The sequence below is a fragment of the Kogia breviceps genome, chromosome 2, assembly GCF_026419965.1.
Source record: "Kogia breviceps isolate mKogBre1 chromosome 2, mKogBre1 haplotype 1, whole genome shotgun sequence".
Taxonomy (NCBI): Eukaryota; Metazoa; Chordata; class Mammalia; order Artiodactyla; family Physeteridae; genus Kogia; species Kogia breviceps.
Window position 1 is genome coordinate 190,380,297 of NC_081311.1, and position 21,311 is coordinate 190,401,607.

The window sequence follows — 21,311 nt, forward strand, 5'->3', positions numbered from 1 at the left end:
ATAAAAGTAAGGAAAAGTTCCGATAAAAGCAGTACACCCCAAATTGTATAAAAAGCAGCCCCTATACCAGGCTGCAAATATGTCAAAACCTTCATTGCTAATTGAGGAAACCTTTTGAGGTTTAACAGCTCATAAATTTGCACTGGGAATGCCCCATTGTTCTGAGGTTATAAGTCTTGTCTTTGAAATTTAGCAGTTGTACTTTTATATTATTCCTCCAAGAGTACCATTGTAAACATGAAGGGTTTGCATTTTAACGTAAATTTGAACAATGTGGTTTGAAAAGAGCTCGCCACATCAAAGGGAGACTGTTTGGGCATGTTTCATAAATTCTTTTTTCTATAGTATTTAAAGCTACAAATGACTCATGGAAGTGTGCTCCATTTAGATCAGTCACACTGGTGTAGCAACCTCGCTGGGGCTTTTACCACCCTTGTTTTTCCTTCCCTAAGAGTACTTGTGTCAGAAAACAGCTCTAAGCCTTTGGCCAAGTCACTTGCCCTTAATCTAGAATCTTCAGATCCATAGAGACAATTCTGGAAATGTTGTTCCATTTGGTCTCAATAGCAACAAATCTTGTAGCTTTGGATGGTCTTTTTTTTTTTTTTAAACTCAAAATTTCCCCGTTATTAACTTGCAATTTCTTTTTTTCCATGTGACAATTATAGTCCCCGCCCCCCATGCCTTCAGAGCCTCTTTTTTTTTTTTTTTTTTTTTTAAAGAACCCACTAATTTTTGGCTGAGTCACTGGCTACTGTGAAGAAAGGTTGGATGGTAGAGGAGAAATGTGGGAGCTGGTTTCTGAAGCAGCGTGGTGGGTGGTGTGTGAGGACCACTGCGCTTCCATCCGGTTCCTGGGGGTCCTGACCTCGGGAAGTCACACGCCTTCCTCGAGCCTCAGTCTGGCCGTCTGTAAAATGAGGACGGTAGTTACTCCTCCACACCTCCCTCCCTCCCGTTCCTGCTGGTTTGTTTATTTATTCATCCCCGGGGAGAAGGTGAACACAAACCCTCCGTGTTCTCACCCCACAGAGCTCACCACCTAAGGAGGATGCACTTGACGGGGATCACCAGAGTCCCACGTAACTACTAACTGTGGCATCGTGTGCTTTGGAGAAAGGGGACATGATCCTGGGAGAACTTAGGGCAAAGGGGGACGTGACTACTTTCCTGAGAGCTTGGGGAGGCAGGGAGGGATCCCTGGGAGTTGGAGCTGAGGGAGGGCAGGCTTACTGGGCTGCGTACAAAGTTTGATCATTTGTTCTTGAATGAAAGGAAACTCCTGGAGGGCTTTAGGCAGAGGATAAAGTGGATGAGATGCGTGTTCTGGCAAAGCTCTCCAGCTCCCCTGTGGAGGGGGGGCTGGTTGGAAGACCAGAGCAGGGGCAGGACATCATCCAGGGGCTCAGGCACCAGTGTAGGCTCACGAAGCAGGTGGCTCAGGCAGGGCTGGTGACATGGCAGGTGCAGGGAAGGGGGGATGAGTTAGGGGAAGGTTCAGGTTACAATGACAGGATGTGGTGGTGGGTTGAAGGGGCCACATGAGGAAGGGGAAGCTGTCTAGGATGACTGGGGTCTGGGTGTGTGGGACTAACTGGATGGATGGTGGGGACATTCCTGGGGTGGGGAAGCCTGGAAGGGGTTATTAGCCTAATAGCAGGAACCCCTGAACCTCGATTGCTTTGAGCCAGGTGCTGGCATCCTTTATTTAGCTCCTTCCATTCAGAGCAATCCAGGGGTAGGTTCCTGCATCACACAGATAAGAAAAGTGAGGGTCGGTGAGGAGAGTGACTTGCCCAGGAGCACAGAGGAAGGGGCCGAGCCTGTATTCAAGCACAGCTCCGTCTGGCACCAGAGCCCTTTCGTTCCCTTCCCGTGCTGCCCACAGAGCCGGGTAGCAGAAGGCACTTTCATAAAACACTGTTGTCCGCTCCGGACTTGAAAGGGAGGTTTGGATTCTTCAGGATGAAATGGCTAAAAGGGAAAACAATGAAGTCTGGTGACATGAGCAGAGCACTGAGAGACCTGGGTTCTGATTCTGCCCGCATTAGCTGTGCAAAACGGGAGACCCGTTTACCCTCTCTGGGCTTCCGTTTCTGGGCTCTGAAATGAGCAGATTGGATTCCATCATCCCAAGTCCTCCCCCACCCCGCTCTGAAAATCCATGATTTTTTTTTTTTTTTTTTTTGACTGCACCATGAGGCATGTGGAACTTCCCTGATCAGGGATCGAACCTGCGCCCCCTGCATTGGAAGCGCAGCATCTTAACCACTGGACCACCAGGGAAGTCCTGAAAATCCAGGATTTTAAGATGAGCTGGATGCGTCTCACAAAGAATCTCCTCTCCACACTTGACACAGTCTTTAAAGCTTCTTTCTTAAAAACTATAGGTAGGCCTATGATGGACGTATATACTCTACCATGCATCAAATAGAGAGCTAATGGGAACCTGCTATATAGCACAGGAAGCTCAGCTCGGTGCTCTGTGACCACCTAGGGGGGTGGAATGGGGGGTTGGGAGGGAGGTCCGAGAGGCAGGGCATATATGTATACATATAGCTGATTCACTTCACTGTACGGCAGAGACTAACACAACATTGTAAAGCAATTTTACTCCAATAAAGAAAAAAAATCAGGGCTTCCCTGGTGGCGCAGTGGTTGAGAATCCGCCTGCCGATGCAGGGGTCACGGGTTCGTGCCCCGGTCCGGGAAGATCCCACATGCCGCGGAGCGGCTGGGCCCGTGAGCCATGGCTGCTGAGCCTGTGTGTCCAGAGCCTGTGCTCTGCAACGGGAGAGGCCACAGCACTGAGAGGCCCGCGTACCATAATTTTTCTTTTGGCCACAGCAAACACTTAGATGACACATCTGTTTCCACACGTGCTCGGAGGACAATATATCCCTCCCCACTTATCTAAATCATCAGTTATCCAAGGTAAGCCTCGCTCTAGATTCCTAACTTGGAATTTAAAGTTCAAAAAATTTCATTCTGTGGTCTCCCTTTCTGTTCATAAAATAAGTTTTGTTTTACCAGAAATTATTTAACAGACATGTAAGAATAAGCCATTTTTATTACTGAGTCTCTCTCCCTAGCGCAGCCCACTTTAGAATCATTTCTGATCCATTCTAGGTGAGTTAGGGGCAGGCTGTTTCAAGACTGTGTGCCAGAAGTCTGAGAAAGCCCCTGGCTCTTCCTGAGGCTGGGAGGGCTTGTTTATGGGAGAAGTTGCAGTCACAAGGCGTGTCTGTAACACACATACTCGAGCCCACACACAAGGATGCATGTACACACACAAATACACATAGTGTCTCTCACTAGTGGATCAGAACTTGGCGTAGGTGGGAGTGGGTTAATCTGACCTAAAAGAACAAAAAGTAGCAGTTCAGCTCAGGGTCAGGTTACATACCATCAGAGCAATATTTTTTTGCTTTTTTTTTTTTTTTTTTTGGTTTAGTTTAGTTTTCTCGGTGGCTCCACAGGGCTCGTGGGATCTTAGTTCCCTGACCAGGGATCGAACCCAGGCCCTTGGCAGTGAAAGCATGGGGTCCTAACCACTGGACCGCCAGGTAACTGGTTAAATACCACCAAATACAAAAACAAGCGTGTTTTTAAGATGACCATCCTACTTCTGGGATAGTTTATCTCATCCCAGAACTTCTCAGCCACCCCACTTCTAGGCCAGCTCTGACCCACAGGAAGCATTTCTCAGCTTCTGGTGCAGAGAGCAAGGCTCCTGCCTGTTGGCATTTCTGCAGATGCTCTCACCCTGCCACTTATCTCATTCAGAGCTGGTCCGCTCTGAAGGGATACACTTGTGTCGTCCTTACCTCCCAGCTTATCTAGGCCTTTGCCAAGGAGCCCACCCTGATTTTCTAAACCACCAACCATTCAAAATTCATGGGGCTCGGACCACTGACCAGGATGTCATTCTTCTTCCAGTTACTTTCCCTCTTGGATCTCCCGCCCCCTCCCTCTCCTGCCTTTTTTTTTTTTTTTTTTAACCCAGCAAGTGCATCTGCTGAGGCCCTTGCGTTGTTGTTTCCTTGTGGGTTTGGGCTGGTGGTTCTCAGGGTGCCCGCCCCACCTTCACCATGACATTCATGCACCTTTGAGACCAGCTGTGACGCACTCTCATCGCAGGCTTTTCCCAGAATAATTCATCTTCCTCTGTTTCCACCTGCGAGAGAAGCATGCCGGCAGCTTCCAGCTTTTGTGAGAGCTTCGAACCATGTTCTCCTTGGCTTCTCAACATCTCAAGGACAGTTTCCTAGGTCAGGGATTGTTTTCATAATTATGCGTTGATATCGGTATCTCTTGATGTGTACTTATGCACCAGTCAGGCTTATGATATCTGAAAAATAGAAATAATTTGAATTTTTACAGCATTCAACATGGATGTACGTAGTACATCTCATAGCTTGGCCTACTTCTGGATACCAAAGTTCTCTAATGTAATGGAACCCCAGAGCCCAGACCAACTTCATGCATTTGTTAGAGGAAACAAATAGACTGAATTGTATTCTGAAGTCACCTGTTCTCACCCACTTATGTCTCAGGGTTTGAAAGCTGGTTGTTGGCTGAGGCCAGAAACCAAGGCTCTTGGGCCTTGAAATTCCCTACCTGCCACCATTTACCCGCATCTCTCTCACGGTCCTCTAGCCCCATTGGCCTGGCCTGGGCCCCTGGTTCCTGGCCCCCTCTCTGCTCAGCCCCGATAGCATATTAGTTGGTTTATTGTTCATTCGCCAAACATTTATGACGTGCCCACCAGGTCCCAGGCACCTGGGATCCAGAGGTGAGTGGCTTTGCTCCTAGGACTGGGTGAGTGGCCAGTTTCGTCCACTCTCATGTTACAACTGCTAGAATCTTCAGGAGAGCTGGGTTGCGTTGGTGTCTTCCTTTAAAAATTCACGTCGTCCAGGACTGAGCACAGCGCAGCCTGAGAAACCACCAGAGCTTCTGGCTCCGGGAAGATGTAACAAAAGACCTCTGTGTACAAAAGCCAAATGCCGTGCCGGCGCTCATCCTTACAACCAAACCAAAGCCCAGAATGTAGGACGGCATCCCTCGGATCCACGTTTCTCAGAGTGGGGCTGGTAGCATCACACTCACTTGAGGTGCTTCTGAAAAATGCAGGTTCCTGGGTCTCACCACAGCCGTTGATCTGGGATCTCCCAAGTTAGAGCCTAGAATCGGTCTCTAAGTGTGCTCACCCACATGAAAGTTTGGAAATGACTCTTCCGGATCCAGTATCTAGTCTCTAGAGCTCTGACGTGCCGCGTGTTTTGCAGGACTGTGGCATGCAAGCAGCGGGTAGGTGTGGGACCTGCCCCATGGCTCACTGTATTTGCTGCCAGTAAGCCTGGCCACCGAGCCTAGGGTCGGCTGCCCACAACCCCTTCCCTCCCAGGCTCCACGCCCTTGTTTCTCCTGAGGAACAGTCACTGGCAGCAGTTGTCCGGCGTGACCTGGACGTGACCCCTCAGTGGTTGGTCTCGGCAGAAGTTCCCGATTGCAGTTTCTTTGTCCCTTTCCAGAGTTCTCCTCCTGACTCTCCATCTTTTTTCTTTCTTGTTCTTTGATTTCTTGGGATGATATTTACTTATATTTTTCTATGCCCGAAGGTTAAAAGGTATTTTCAGAAGATTGAGGGTTCTGTGGGAAATATGGGCGAATTCCAAATGGGCTATGATTTTAAAAGTCAATGAAAACATTACCTTGGGCTGTTGCTTACAAAGCTGGCCGTTGGGCTGTCTCTGATTTGAAACTCAAGTTGAAGGGAGTGAGAAAAAAAACGACACAGCTCTAAACGTCATCAATGGTGCTTCTCTCTGCCTCCTTCTGAGAATCTGGGCAAAGAGCAAACATGTTGGGGATTTTGTAGTTTCTGAGCGGGGGACCCGGCCCTGTTCGTGAAAGAGGGGGCACCATCAGCTGGCGTTCTATCCCTTGGAGGGAGGGAGCCGCTGTGCCAGGCAGTTACGAACCCACTGCTCACAGCAGGGCCTCATCCGCCAGGAAGCACGTCTGTGCACCCCTCAGGTGACTGAGGGTCTGTCCAGCACGGAGGCAGCCAGAGCCTGCTGAGCCGCCCGTCACCAAGCTCCCACCCTCAGAGATGCCTTCACGGCCTCTCTGATCCCGGGCTGACCAGCACAGCAGCAGCTGGGTGCCCGGGATCACAGGCTAAGGAATTGAAAACATTCTCTAGGGAGGAACCGTTGGTGCTTGGAGGCCTTTGCGGATTTCCAGGACTCACAGAAGTCTCCGTTCGTAAGTTCCTGGTCCCGCACACTGTGAACCAGGGCATCAGGCACAGTCAAGATGAGCGCTCAATGGCCTTCCCGGCCCTTGCTTCCTCCCTGCTCACGTCAGCTGGGGCAGCACAAGGAGAGGGGCGGAGGGAAGAGGACTGGGGCAAGGGTAAGTGGGCGTGTGGGTAAAAATGCAAACCAGGAAACAGAACCACTTGGATTAGGGTTAAAGTAAAGCAGTTTTAGAATTATTGCATCCGGGATTCGTTGTCTTATCATCACAGATTGTATCTATTTGGATACGTGTGCATCCAAATGTATCTATTGTATCTACCTTTCTGATTTGGAGTTGGAGCGATCCTGATCATTCCGGGAAGAGGCACTCAGCTATGCAAGGCAGTATGCACCGTAGCAGGAGTAAATTCTGAGTTCAGAGCTGGTTAAAATATCTGTATCCACATCCATATCCATAACCACATCTGTCTCCCAGGGTCTTGTCAGTCTCCTCTGCTCTGGAAGAAGCCTGATATGACACAGAAACTGCTAGATACTGGCAAATAGTCCCCGGGTTTCAGACCATCTAGACAATAAACAACTCCATAATATTCAGTGCAACGGCTTCTGTAGAGCCCATCTGTTTCAAAATAACCCTAATTCTGCTTACAGTGCGGAATGCTTTGTTGACTGGAATTCGTCCTAGTTTTCTTCAGCAGATTGAGTCATGAGCCTCTGGCTCCACCTGCTGGCAAATGTAAATACTGGCGTGAAACCCAGGGTGGATAGTTTCAGTTGAAAAAAAAAAAAAAAAACAAAATCTGAGCTGATTCTAAAAAGCTAGTGTAGCTCCGCATCACCTGGGAACTCATGAAAATACGTCGCCCGGGCTCCACGCCAAGCCTGCCAAATCAGAAACTCTCACAGAGCTCTCCTGGTGATTCATACACTCACATCCGTGTTAGAGAACCTGAATTCAGTGAAGGTCAGGGATGACCCCACTGTACCCTGCTCCTCCTCAAGCCGGGAAAGTGACAAAGGCTGCTTGGGGTACTTCTACCTATTCCAGTTTATCCTGGTAACTCTTGGTGATGAGAGTTAAAGCTTTATTCCCTTGGAGCTCATGAAAACATTTTAAAAGTGGAAGAAACTGGCAAACGCTCCTTAACCCAGTGCTCAAGGTTACATCACCAGGGATAAATCCTATGATCGGACGGGAAGGGCACTTCTCCTCTGTGGTCTTCTTCCGAAAACCTTAACCCCAGAATCATGGTGAGGAAAAGCATCAGACAAACCAAGTTGAGGGACATTCTACAGGCTGGTGCTTCTCAAGATTGTCAAGGTCACAGGAAATAAGAGAAGACTGAGAGAGTACCACAGACCTGAAGAAACTAAGGAGACCTGACAACTAAATGGACTGTTGGCTTCAGTTGGGAAAGTCATGGAAAAACTGGTGAAATCCAAGTGGGGTCTGGACTTTCATTAATAGTAACGTACCCATCCCTGTAAGTGGTTGATTTTGACAACTAGACCATGATAATGGAAGATGTTTGGCTGTATTACCTGGGTAACTTTCTTTAAACCTAAAATTATTCCAAAATAAAAAGTTTATTAAAAATTAAAATGCTGGGGCATGGGGAGGGGCACTGAGTTAGACCAAATTAGTTGGAGGAAGTTGCCAAGGAGCACAGCGTGGCCAGTTCTCGGCCCAGCTGTCAGAAGTCACGGCCAGGCTGGCTGACAGGGCAGGCAGAGTAGCTGCCCAGACTGCAGGCAGTGGAGGACGCAGGTTGCTGGTGTGGCCCATCTGCACTCTGCCTTCTTGGGCCAGCCAACCCTGCTGGCTCACCGAGAGCCACACAGCCGTGGGATCTTGCACCTCTGTGCGGAGGTCTGACGTGTCTAGTCCAGCACCCCTCATTGCACAGATGAGGAGCCCGAGGCCCGGGGAGAGGTGCCTTGTCCGAGGTCCTCGTGGAGCCAGATGCAGACCCACATCCAGCCAAGTGTGTTCTTTTCCCCCAGTGATTCTCGGTGATCTGATACATTGCCTGCAACAGAAACGCCGCCAGGGTGGGTTTTCATCAAAATGCAGCTTCCTGCTCTCCAACCAGCTGATGCGTAAGAGCCTCTGGCTGTAGGATCTAGTAAATCTGCGTGTTTAACGAGTCCTCCATTATTGTGCACATGAACGTTTAGGGATCACAGCAGCAAAGCAGACAGCTGTCCCGCTCATAGAGTCTCCAAGGCTGCCTGGCTTTGCCCAAACCTCTTGCATTTGAGCTACTGGAAACTGGGAGCCTAGCTCCGACTCCCGCCTTCACCGGCCAGTTGGTTGCTGTTCTATGGAAACTATGCTCATGGGACGGGGCTGCTGTAGGCCAGCAAGGGGAGAACTCAGCCGCAGCCACTCCTTGACGATGAGGCCACAGCAAGTGGCAAGCGGCAGGACTGGAACCCAGTGGGTCTTGGGAAGACGCAGTTTTACATCTCTTTGAACTCAATTTATTATAGTTTAAATAATCTCTTACCCACTTCCCTCTCCTAAAAAAAAAATTAAATTAAAACTTACTCAAAGATAACCCCATGATCGAGAAGCAAGAGGAGGGGTGGTATCCAGGCTCTGAGGAGACCACTAGAAGTTCCATCCTGCTGTCCTTCCCCTGCCCACGCCACGTGGTCCCATCTTAACGTCATCAGGAAGTCCGGCCATAAGAAGGCAGTGGAAGGCCTCCTCTGTCTAAGAGATGACGATCAGAGGGTCAGAGCTGATAGAGGGCCAGGAGCCGGAGGGGTCAGAGATTTGAGCAGGTAGCCATTTGGACCTCGGGAATCCTTTAAGGTTGGAGGGTCCGAGTCCAGCAAAGATGCAGGCCAGGCGGGAGGTACAGGGCAGCGGCCCTCTCTGGGGTGTCCTGCTAGGGCCCTGTTTGCGGGCAGGTATGGGATCTCTATCAGAAACATCGGGGGAGGCCCCAGGCCACAGCTGCCCGTCCTGGCCAAGTCAGGCACACTGGCCCTGGAGCTTCAGAGAGGAGTGTGGGATTTTAATAGTCCAAAGGGTCTTCATCTTTTTTCTAGCATTGTCCGTACTCGTGTGTGTGTGTGTGTGTGGAGTATACATATATATATATATTTTTTTCATCAGAACTCCCTGCCCACAAAAGACTTCCTCATTCTACTTTCAGTTTTCTTTTTTCTGTTGTAAAACATGTTCTCAAATCTCTCCCTCCAGGCAGGGCCCTTGTCTGGTTTCTCTCTGCTGTCTGAGCTAGGCACGTAGGCCCTCGTGGGTACTAGGCAATGAGAATATGGAAGCAAAGGGAGCCCCGCGTCTAGTTTTCCAAGAATTGTCTTATATCTGTCTAGTGGATATCCATAGGTGAGTTTTGAATTAAAAAAAAAAATACAGTCCCAAATTATATGGAACTGGGAAGACTGTTCCTCCAGAGGAGATAGTCAACCTCTTCTCAGTTTCCAGAATCAGCTGATGTGATTGGGTAAACATCTGAGGCACCTTCAGATTGCTGGCCAAAAGGCAGGCTGTTTTAGATCAAAGAAAATTTGAAACATCCTAAAGCCATTAAATATATATAAAAGGTACTTGAAACTCATTCCTAATCTCATTTAAATCCCTCTTGATAAAGTGTTAAGGTGGTGACAGAATTATGAAAGGATTTAAGACAGATTGATTTTTTAAAATGGAAAATCCCTTTAGTATTAAAATTTGCATCCTGGACTTCCCTGATGGTGCAGTGGTTAAGAATCCGCCTGCCAATGCAGGGGACACGGGTTCCATCCCTGCTCCGGGAAGATCCCACATGCCGTGGAGCAACTAAGCCCGCGAGCCACAACTACTGAGCCTGCGCTCTAGAGCCCGTGCTCCACAACAAGAGAAGCCACCGCAAAGAGAAGCCCACACGCAGCAACAAAGACCCAACACAGCCATAGATAGATAGATAAACTCTGCATCCATTTGTTTAAAGAAATATGTGCTTCATGTTACAGTGGTTCCTAATGGGAGACCCTCTTCTCCTCAGCCTCTCTTTTTGCTGCTTCTCCAGCCCACCAAGAGTTATTTCTCTAAGAATTTATAAGCTGTTCTCTGTTTAGAAAATACATGATATAGTTAATTACCAAGGTGGACTTTTGCAACTGGGCCTCTTGCTAAAACCTTGTCAAGGGAGATCCTAATTCTAGATACTTGGTTATCCAGAAAATCTTACTGTTTGCAGTGAACCTTATCTAAAGCAGAAGGTAAAATTTCCTGCTGCTTTTAAAACAGATCCTGCTTCCAAATCAAGTTTAAAGGAATAGTATTGTTCGGGTTTACAGATTCTGCTTTCGGGGTTAAGGAAGACAACTTACTAACACACCGCATGTCTGGAACAGAGTAGAAAGGGATCTAGGTGTGACTTTTGCCTCAGTCCCTGACCAGCTGTGTGGCCTTGGCAAGTTCCTTGAAATCTTTAAGGCTCCATTCTTCTTCCTATAAAACAGATGAGGAAATTCTACTCAGAAGGATAAGTAGAACAGAAACCACATACAGCAATATGGTGAGTCTCACAAACAATGTAAAATGAAGCAACTCACAAAAGGTGCATATTATATGGCTCCATTTATGGACAGTAATAGACAAAATGAATCTCTGCTGTAAGAAGTCAGTGGACCACTTCTGGAAGGGAGCCCATGGAGGCTTGTGAGTGCTGGAAATACTGTATTTTGGTCTGGATGTTGGTCCCATATGTTCAGTACCTGGAAACTAAAAAAGTTGTATACTTTTTAAAAGGAAGGGAGAGTAAAGTAGGGTGAGCATGTAGCAATTGCCCAGCAAACATTTATTGTCTCCCCCTCTGGACTTTCTCTTTGTTCTAAAGGTCACACCATGTATTCTCTAGATTGCAGAAAAAACTCTAGATCTGACAGAGTGGACCCAATATTTTTTTTTTTTTTTTTTTGCAGTACACGGGCCTCTCACTGCCGTGGCTTCTCCCGTTGCGGAGCACAGGCTCCGGACGCGCAGGCTCAGCGGCCACGGCTCACAGGCCCGGTCGCTCCGCGGCACGTGGGATCTTCCTGGACCGGGGCATGAACCCGTATCCCTTGCATCGGCAGGTGGACTCTCAACCACTGCGCCACCAGGGAAGCCTGACCCAATATTTTAGGTTACTCGAATTGCTAACTGGATTATTAAGTTGATTATAATTATCAATTTAACTTGACTATGAAGCCTGTTGATTTGAAGTCAGTTGTGTCCATTACAGGTCCCCCAAATTAACCAACTAGATCAGAGAGAAAAGTACAACAGGGAAAGTAGCAACTGAGTTGATTTCCATTCAGAGCTTCTCATTTTGGGATTCCAGATACTGTTTCAGAACGAAGAAATCCCAGTGCTGTTGACTTGATCGGTTGAGTGGAAATGTGAATTTTTCTCTCTCAAATCACATTTAAATGTTACCTTTATTGTAAACCATAATGAAACTTCCATCTGTATGGAAGTTATGAGGTTTTTAGGTGAATTTCAAACTCTTTTTAAAAAGATGGACGGATGGATAGATAGATCATTATAACTAATGACTCAAAAAGGAAAGTGCTCTTATTGTCCTTGGGCACCTCCTACTTTAAAAGAATATCTTGGGCTTCCCTGGTGGTGCAGTGGTTGAGAAGTCCACCTGCCGATGCAGGGGACGTGGGTTCGTGCCCCGGTGTGGGAGGATCCCACGTGCCGTGGAGCGGCTGGGCCCGTGAGCCATGGCCACTGGGCCTGCGTGTCCAGAGCCTGTGCTCCGCAGTGGGAGAGGCCCGCGTACCGCAAAAAAAAAAAAAAGAATATCTTGCTAATTGTTGGACTTGGGGTTCCTTCCAGGCCTTTTTGGTCATAGTAAATGACTTAGCAACTGTCCTGTCAAAAGACATTTTGGAAGCTTTAGAATTCATGGAATTTTAATAAAGTAACATTTTTGAAAGAGAGAATATGGGTCCCATGCTGTTGCCCTCATTTGACAAAAGCAATCCCAGAGAATACAGGAATATTTAGAGGTTTCTTGGTTTAAAAAAAAATTTTTTTTTAAGTGATTGCCTCCATAGGTCCCTAATTTAAGGGAAACATAAGCCATCTTGAGACTTCACTTTAGTATAATTTCACTGAATGGCATAGAGGGCTTGTCAGGTCATGGGCAGGATCTATGAATACAGCAAATTAAACATCTCTATTTACAGGCATGGCGAACAGTAGGGAAAATGGCCATCAACTCATGGCATTCTTTTTAGCAATTCTTATGTGGATGAAATTGCTTCTCCGCCTTTAGATGTAAAATGCAGAGGTTACTGCATTATACATAAGGGTAGAGAACTGAAAATTTTTCCATCAAGAACCACAAATCAATAAATCTTAGGCTCTCACTCCTGGTGCTATAATTGAGCTAAATCTTCTTAAACTGGGCTCTGCTCCTGAGGTCCTTTGAAGCATGCTCACTGTTCCTTTGAGTAAAATTGAGGGCTGACCTCCATTTACAGGACCATAGAAGCAAGGCTCATAAATACTAATGTTCTGTACCAAGTTCATCAGAGCAAGGCTGTTTCACCCGGACCTGTAAATGTTCAATGCATGATTTAACTCAGCGGAGAAAAGAGGTCTCAGCTGGGCTCGCCAGTTTTCCCAGTGCGCGAAAGTCACAAAAGTGTGCTGGCATGTGGAGGTTGTGAATTACCTTTTTCGTATCTGTCTCTTAGAGGACAAGTATTTAGTAAGTAGTGACTCCACACTTTGTACAAAACACTGCCAATTGGTCCTCAAACAGAATTGGGCTCTATCTTTTAAGAAGTCTTTGGTCATTTTACTTGGTATCTGTCTTTTAGCCAGTGATATTAACAGGTAGACGTTTAACGCATATGATTCTCGGTGATGTTAGAGGTTAGAAGTCCTAACGTCCGGTGCTCATCGGGCATTAGCTGCACTGCTGGCACTCAGCTAAGCATTTTATATGCATCCTCTCTTATTCTCTCAACAGCCCAGCAAAGGAGCTACTGTTACTATTTGCATTTTATAGATAAGGAAACTAAGGCCGCCTGAAGGTAACCTACTTGCTCAAGGATATGTAGCTGTAAGTGGAAGAGTCAGGATTTTATCCCAGTCATCAGACTCCAGAGTCACGGCAAGGACCCTGGCAGCCATCTTGTTCTACACCCTCTCCCCTGACAAGTGAACCAACCAGAGCCTGCCGGCATGAAGGCTTGCCGGGGGTGTCCCCTCTAGTTCCAGGCAGGGCCGGAAGCATCTCCCATTTTCCCATCAACACTTTTTCCAATATACCCATGGGGACCTTTTCTCCTTTTACCGTCTAGCTGAGGCCCATCCAGATCCTTTTCTGTGTGCTTAATAAAATATAGGTAGATATGGAAAGCGCATTTCTTAGACCCTTCGAGAAATGCCTGCAGAGGGTCCTGGAGGCTAAGGAGAGAAATAGTAGTCATGTGACGCAAGCGGAAAATATAGAAATGGTTTAAAAATAAATGACAAGGTGGAGAATTGGAAGACAGAGCTTAGCTGAGACGGAGAGGAGCGGCTGGAGGCCTGGCCCCCGGTGTGGCACTGACCCAGAGCTCAGATGTGACGGACAGGGTTGGGGGGTTGGCTGACGGAGGTCCAGTACAAAGCTGCCTTCAACATATCACAGGTTAATTTAGTCTTGAAAACTTTCCAAGAAAACTAACGACCAACAAGAAGAATGCAGTTCAAAGCCTGAAATGAAGCAGTTAAGTCATTCTGCAGACAGGTGGCTTTGATGTTAACAGAAACACTGAGTTTGAAGGATTTAAAATACCCATAAAACATCCACATCAGGCATTGTCATTATTGTTGTTTTGTTGCTATACACAAGGCCTTTCCAGGGGTCCTAAAAACCCAAACCACTCTAGTAGTCAGTAGAATTTAAGGGGACCCAGTGCGGGAACTTTGTAGTCACATCTGTGATGACAGCTCAGCCCCATCTATTTGAGAGCTTAGATGGGAGCTCAGGCTGGATCTTCTTCTTTTTCTATTTTCAGATAACAGTGAGCTCCCTGCTCATCCATGAAGGAAAGGGACTCTCCTGGGTTTCGGCAGGAGGATAAGGCATAGCGAAGGGATGTGATGACATACGCGGTGTGCTAGTAGGAACGGCAGGGTGGGGGTGTGGAAGAGGAGGAGGAGAATTAGAACCGCAGTCAGAAGACCTAGGTTCAGGTTTTTGCTTCCCTTCACGCTAGCTTTGTGACCTTAGGTGTGTCCCTAACACTCCCCGAGCGTCAGTTTTTTTTCATCTGTAAAATTGGCGTCATGAAATTGGGAATAAAAGCTAATTCAAACTGGATACCTTAAAAGGCTCTTGTGAAAGAGTGATCATTGCTCCTCTCTTGATGTCAGTTTTCTGCTTCAGCACATGGCATTTCTTCTGTTGGCTCAGCCGTGGTTCTCCTTAGATGCCCCAAGCATGGGTCCAGAGAGCGTTTGTGCCAGCTGGCCGCTTCGAGAGCTGAACCCCCAGAGCCTTCACAGTCTGGCCCCTCTGATTCCTCCCTGCCTTTCCCTTCATGGGACGGGCTTTTCCTCTTGGACACTGTGACTCCCTTTGGGGGTCTGAGCATCTTCCGGCATCTGTGGGCTCGTGCCCTGTGGCCTGGAGTCAAGATGCCACGTTGAGCTTCTAACTCTGCCCGCAGCCAGGCCTCCCGGTTCCCTGCCCAGCTGGAATGGGCTGTCACACACTGGCCCGCGCCCATAAGTGCAATTAAGAACGGACTTGTTAAAAACAACCGTGAAAAGGAAAGCAGGAGTTGGGTCTCATTGTATGAAGCACTTTTAAGCAATAAGCTAATGGTAATTGGATTCATGAGTTTCTCTGTAATTTCAAAGCGTTTACCACTTTGAACAGAGAGAAATTCCTTTCCAAATGTATGTGGTGAAAGCCATGTCGAGTAAAACTTTTAATCTTATAGTATTTGTAAAACCTTTATGGTAAAAGTCTTACACGTTTGAACAGCATCTTTAGTGAAAGTTGGTAAAACGACATATGCTTCACTTATCCAAAAACCTCCAAGTGGAGTTTACCCAGCAGCAGTGAGTGTCAGGCTTGGCCCACCTGGATCTCTTTTGGGTGGACTAGTCAGGAAATGTTACAAGGGGTCCAGCAGGGGTAATTCCCTCACGTCTCCAGAGGAAAGGAGAATCAGACATGGGTAAGTGTTGGGGTCTCTATCCCAGTGGGGAAAAAAAAAATGTAAAAAGCGGTTCCTTTTGACTGCCTTTTTAGAAATTTCTCATTGTCTGACAGCTGAAATTCTAGTGGTGGCTTAGCGAACTGGCCCCTAGTTTCACACTGCCTTCTCTAACATCTTTTCATCATTGTCTTAACAACGACCATGCCGATACGTTCCCTGTCAGCGTCTCCGACAAGATACCACGCTTGGATCAACTGTTCACTTGTTTTCCCTCCTGGCTCCGACCCTCTGGCCCACCCACCCTTCCCAGCTAGGCCAGGGCTTCCAGAGTCAGTTGTGTCAGATCCTCGGAGGGCAACGTTGAATGTGGTGGTCTGGCCGTAACACACACCTTTGGAAGTCATAGGCACGTGCCGCTGAGTCAGGCCCGTATGTTTCCGGAACAGCTTCTGTGTGTGCGGGGCTGTACCCAGCACTGGGGAGCAGAGAGAGGCGTCAGAAATGTTCCCTGACATTTAAGAGCTTGTGATTCCACGAGGAGAGAGCAGCGGTATATGCGCAGTGGCTGCCCTGTCTGGTGGGATGTGGTGACTCTTGCATGAGGACCACTGAGAGGAAGGTGCTGGAAGCTGAGGAACGTGAGTTGGGAGAGAGCTCTTCCATTGGGGGTGGCCAGAGGGCAGTGCGATTTGGATGGGGCCTTGGAAGACCAGTAGGACTTTTGATGGAGGGAGGTGATGGGAGTGGGCCTCTCAGTGAGTTTGCACGGTTAGCAGAGGAGAAGGGGGAAGGTGCGATCTTTCTGGTCCGCGTGCTTAGACGTGAACCTACTGTTTGCGTGTATCCATCAGTGACGCCCTGCATGGCTGCCTCATGGAGGATATTGAAGCTCTTTCATTAGATTTAGGTTTCTGGGTCCTTGAGGTCAAGGACTGTCTACTGTTATTCCTTTATTATCCCCCTACAGTGCCTGGAAGAGTGTGTTTTTAAGGCAGCGATTGAAATGCTTATATCACTGCAAATTATATGTTCTGTTTGTAGCCCCGAGAAACCCTTTTCAGTAATGATTTCCATGGTCCTTCATATGGTCTTCAAATATTATGCCTGCATTTTTGTCTGCCTGCCCAGATATTGGTCATTATGGTAACACAGCCTCTGCTGTAGGGGCCGTGATGCCCTGTGGGTGCTTGTGAGTTTCAGGCAGGCGTGGTTCCCACCAGGTGGAGAAGTACAGGAGGCAGCAGGTTAGAGGGAGGAAAAGGGCCCAACAGGAGAAACCCACGAGCACACTGGGTGAGGATGTTACAGACAGTGACAGTTATTTCTGGGCATTAAAAAAAAATAAAGTAAGCCCTTGAGACATTTTGGAAATTAAATGATGCAAATTGTGGACCATGATGGAAAAGAACATAGAAATGGGAGGATTGTCAAGAAGTTTCAAAATGAGTCAAATTAGTTTCATGGACTGGACCTCACTAAAAATGTTTACTTTATGTTGAAATGTAGTATTGACATCTGAAATTGAAATATGTTTGTTACACTTCTGTTTCATGCTAATATAAAGATGACACCCAAGCCATCCTTTTTTTTCCCCCCCTTGGGAATCCTAGGATGCAGTGCCCTGTAAATGTCAAAACAATGGATGGGCAGCGCTTGATTCTCCCTAGTGCTTTCTCTGTACAGGAAATCGCAGAAATAGCCCCCCGGCCTCTCGCTTCCGTCTCACACCAGAAGAAGAAATGAGGAGAAAGCGGCTTCACAGATTCGACGGCCAGTGAGGTGACCCAGCCATATGAACAGACGTGATCCAGCTGTGTTAACACTGCCCCCAAGCCCCCACTTAGTTTTAAACAAAAGCAGAGGGCACTGTGACCGTCCCAGTTGCTCACATCTTCCGTGGCCCTTTGTCCTGTGGCCTCTGTGAGTCTAATTTGCAAGCAGACTGACATCTTGAGACCGGGCTTGTTGGATGCAGCTCACAGCTCTCTGGGAGTGGCCCACCTCCTGGCCTTGTCTTCTTGCAGGCAGAAAGTCAGCGTATCCACATGGGGACCAGTTTCCGCACTCGTTTCTCTCACGGCTGACTCAGCCTTGTTTTGTCTTTGGAGACCGTGACCTTCGCCAGCAGTTTTGTGTTCACCAGCCCAGAAGGTCAGGCCCTCATCCTGCCCAGTGCTCGACTTGGCAGGAAGCAGGGAGCCATCCCTCATCCTCCTGCCATGTTGCCGTGGTGACTTTCCAGGAACAGGACATGGCTACCACCGCAGGCTGTCGTGCCCGTCTCCCTTGCCCAAGCGCCTCGGCTCCTTGGGCCCCCATATCTGGATGGTGGTTGCAGCGAACCTGCTTTGCTGTGCTAACACTCTGCCTTCACGGGATGTGTAACTGGAGAAGCGTAAGTAAGACCTCAGATGGGAAAGTGCTCACACACTCCACGACACAGCGGGCGGCATCCACAGTCGGGCTCCCAGCAGCCTCTCCTGTGGCGATGCACCATCCCGGAGATGCGCCTTGTATTGAATCAACCAGCAACGCAGCAGCACGTGCCGCGTGCAGAGCAGTGACCGGTAGCTTGGTCACTGAGAAATCCCTTGTGACGAAGTATTTTTTCCTCATAAAAGTGCCTTTTAATTGACCACTGTAACAGCTGCTTTTCCTACTCACCGTCCAAGACACTCCCCAAACCCACAGACTGTAAGTCACTTAAGGTGTTTCCTGGTGCTTGTGTTTCATGAATAAAAGGAAAAGGTCAAATATCACTGATGTCTTATTTCATTGAGATATTTATGTTTAAAGGGAGTTAGAAGCAGAAAAGGATCTTCCTGTTTTGCTTTATTTGGCATTTATATAGTTTTCTGATTACGAAAGTAATATATATACCTTGTATATGCATAAAGCAAACATCTGGCAGGAAATGTACCCACATGTTAACAGAGGTTATTTTGGAAGGTGGAGTGCATATAGGAGTTTGCTTTCTGTTTTTTTACGATTTTGTATTGCTGTCTTTTAAAAACGTGTGTATACCTATGTTACGTGTACTACTTTTGCGGCAGGAAAACTGATTTATACGGTAATAATAAATCAAGAAATGTATAATCAGGAAAATGGACTCAATAATAAGTATTGTGTATCCGTCGATAAAATTTACAATATAAACAGAAATACAAAAAAATACATGTGTGATTTTAAAAATCACCTGTGTCCCCACCACTCAGGGGTACCCAGGGTTAGCATTTGGGGGATATTGCTTTCTCAGTCTTTGTATACATTTGACACACTTGGAGCATACCAACTATGCGGTTTTGCATCCGGTTCCTAATCTGAATTGACCTGGGAGAGGCTTTTGCCACTTGCACGTACATGAGCTAAGAAAATCACCACGTGATTTTCTGGGAGCACTTTGACCTGCCAGCTGGCACGGTGTTACCTGAGCTCCTTGGGTTAATTTACGACTGATAATAAAGCTGCATACAGCGTGTTTATAGTATGAATTGTATCTCTGAGTCTCGTAGCGTCAAACATTTTAAAATGTAAATGTTCAAGCTAAATGTCATTCCTCTTTTCTCCCAAACTCTTCGAATTTGTCTCCCATGACCTCTGTTGGGAGTAAGCTCATTCTTAACGCGCCATCTTCTCATAACACATTGTAAAGGTAATTCTGTTATAACACTTACATCTTGCCCTGTGACTTTTTGTGCACAACTGCAGTAAGACCTGCCTTCTGCATGGGAGCACGGGTTATGAATGGCTCTGGGATGAGGCCTGTGTCTTGTTAACTGTACACTTCTGCCTCAAGCCCGCCACCCAAAGGCTGGCCCCTGGCTCCCAGTAGGGGCTTATTAAATGTTAGCTTCCCCAAAGTGTTTTTTCAATGCATTAAAAGTCCAACCACTATATATGGAAGTATATATATATATATTTTTTTACTGCTGTTGAGTCCAAGAATAGTAGCTCCTTGCTCCGTTTCACTTGTCAGACATAAAGACACCAGAACTGAATTTCACATGTGTAACTGTAATATGCACGCCTTCTTTATTTATGGAGTGGAACACATCACTAAACTTTACAGATGTGGGAAAGGTCATTTTAGTTACAAATATAAACTGGTTATCTTAGCACAACCGTAAAGGTGTTTTGGAAATTACTGTAATTACTTTGTTCAGTTAATAGGCTTGCTTGTAACCAGTGCTTATTATTTTCAATGACCATCTTATTTCTTTTTCCTCCAAGAAGGAATCTCCAAAGTTATGCCAAAAAACCGGAATTGGATTGAGAAAGACAAAAGCCAGTGCATTCGACTGCCTCTAATAGGAAATAAGCATTTAGAGCTGGTTTCAAATTTGGTTTCTTTGCTTTAATAGTAATTTCCTGATTGTCTGTTAAACACCCCACACCCTTTGGCTGTGGTTAGTCAACTTATGAGGCCTCTTAATTCAGAATCTTTCCTTGGTTCTCAAGATGAGGGAGCAGTTAAATGGCTTCCTCGTCGTGACCTTGGAAGTATCTAGTGCCCCTGATTCCAAAGTTGTACATGATTGTTCAAGGCTCCTCTGTGCTTTTAAGCTGTCTGTTGTTGAGGCCCAGACAGTAAATGGCTGGTTTTTGTAGAATCGGGGCCAGTCTACATATTGGTCACACATTCTGCCGCTTGGGGAGTCAGTTAAAGGACTGAGACCCACCACCAAACACGGACAGTAACACAGAGAGGGTGGGGCCAACGTGGCCACCCACTTCCCAGTCCTAGTTCGTCTTGGGAGATTCAATCAAATCGTCATTAAAACAAAACAAAACAAACCTATCATCTCTTCCTTTCCCTTCCCATGGATTACTGCAGTCATTTCCTTTTTTTTTTTTTTTTTCTGCCCCTAGTCTTTCATTTTAGAGGCACAGACTCCCTGCTTAGAAGGACCTTAAAATCTCTCAGTACACCGCTCAATACTTAAAATACCTCCTCACTCAGTTCTACACAGCACTGCCATTTCTCTTCCAGAACCTACTTTTGCGAGGCCGCTCACCATCTCAGCACCTTCTATTGTCTCTCTGTTGCCAAAGGATAAAGGTCAAACTCATTTCCCTCAACCACGGGGCTCTAGCCAGCCCTTCAGCCTCATCCCCCCTTATCCATAACAGAGTCTGTGCTGCTAAGTGGTCTCGCCGTCCAAGCTGTGAGCTTTCCCCTGACCCTGTGACTTAAATGAAGCAGCCTTTTCCAATCTCTCTGTCCATCCAGATTCTCCGCGTCCTGCCATCAGACACCACGACCCAGAATGCTCTGCTCCCAAAGAGTGTTCATGACAGTTACCACAGACCACCTAGAATTGCTAGTGATCCTCCAGTGAGAGGACTGTCTTTCTCTCTGGATTGTGAACTTCGCAAGGGCAGGAACCCTGAATGTGTTACTGTGTATCTCTGCACAGTACCTGAAACGATGCTTTGTCTGGAATGTCAAAACCAGTAAACGTTTGTGGATTGAAACAGAAGCACAATTTATACCATTGCCAGTGGCACACATGAAAAGAGGTGCCTTTTGCTGCTTGATATTGTTGAGGGTTTGTGCGTGGGTGTGTTTTCTTGAATCACAGGAAAGCATCACTTGAAAGAAAGCTTTTGTCCATAGAAACAGAAAAATCTAGGCCTTTCCCAACACTTCATAAGACAGCATGCTCACCAGACGGTGGGGAGAGGTCTCCATCCTCCTCTGTCGGTCTGAGGCACGCCCCACCTCACGAATGCTGCGACCTAGTGCACAAAACTCAAGATTCCAGGACATTCAAAGAGTATCACCAGGGAGCCCCTGTGGGTACCGCCAATCTGGCCACTGCACTTTTGCAGGTGTGTTTGATGTATCTGTGCGAACCCTTTTAT

General features: G+C 47.1%; 1 protein-coding gene and 1 long non-coding RNA gene across 5 annotated transcripts in view; one reads left to right on the forward strand and one right to left on the reverse strand.

Moving 5' to 3' along the window:
- RHBDD1 (rhomboid domain containing 1) overlaps window positions 1-18,205 on the forward strand; it is a 120,006-nt gene extending 101,801 nt beyond the window's left edge. For 2 of the 3 annotated variants that reach the window (XM_059055403.2, XM_059055404.2), the window contains exon 7: window positions 17,130-18,205. In XM_059055403.2, the coding sequence (XP_058911386.1) occupies window positions 17,130-17,224 (95 nt within the window). In that variant the 3' untranslated portion in view covers window positions 17,225-18,205. Of the gene's footprint in view, window positions 1-2,879; window positions 2,935-17,129 lie in introns of all 3 variants that reach the window. The other variant, XM_067027012.1, reaches the window with a different exon arrangement.
- LOC136793631 (uncharacterized) lies at window positions 1,678-6,815 on the reverse strand. 2 transcript variants are annotated; one of them, XR_010839233.1, is made up of 3 exons: window positions 6,589-6,815; window positions 4,107-4,351; window positions 1,678-1,974 (listed from the first exon to the last, which is right to left on the reverse strand). It is a non-coding gene; the product is annotated as an uncharacterized lncRNA (long non-coding RNA). The 2 variants fall into 2 exon arrangements; XR_010839232.1 differs by lacking the exon at window positions 6,589-6,815 and adding an exon at window positions 5,113-5,306.
- Window positions 18,206-21,311: the final 3,106 nt, after the last annotated feature.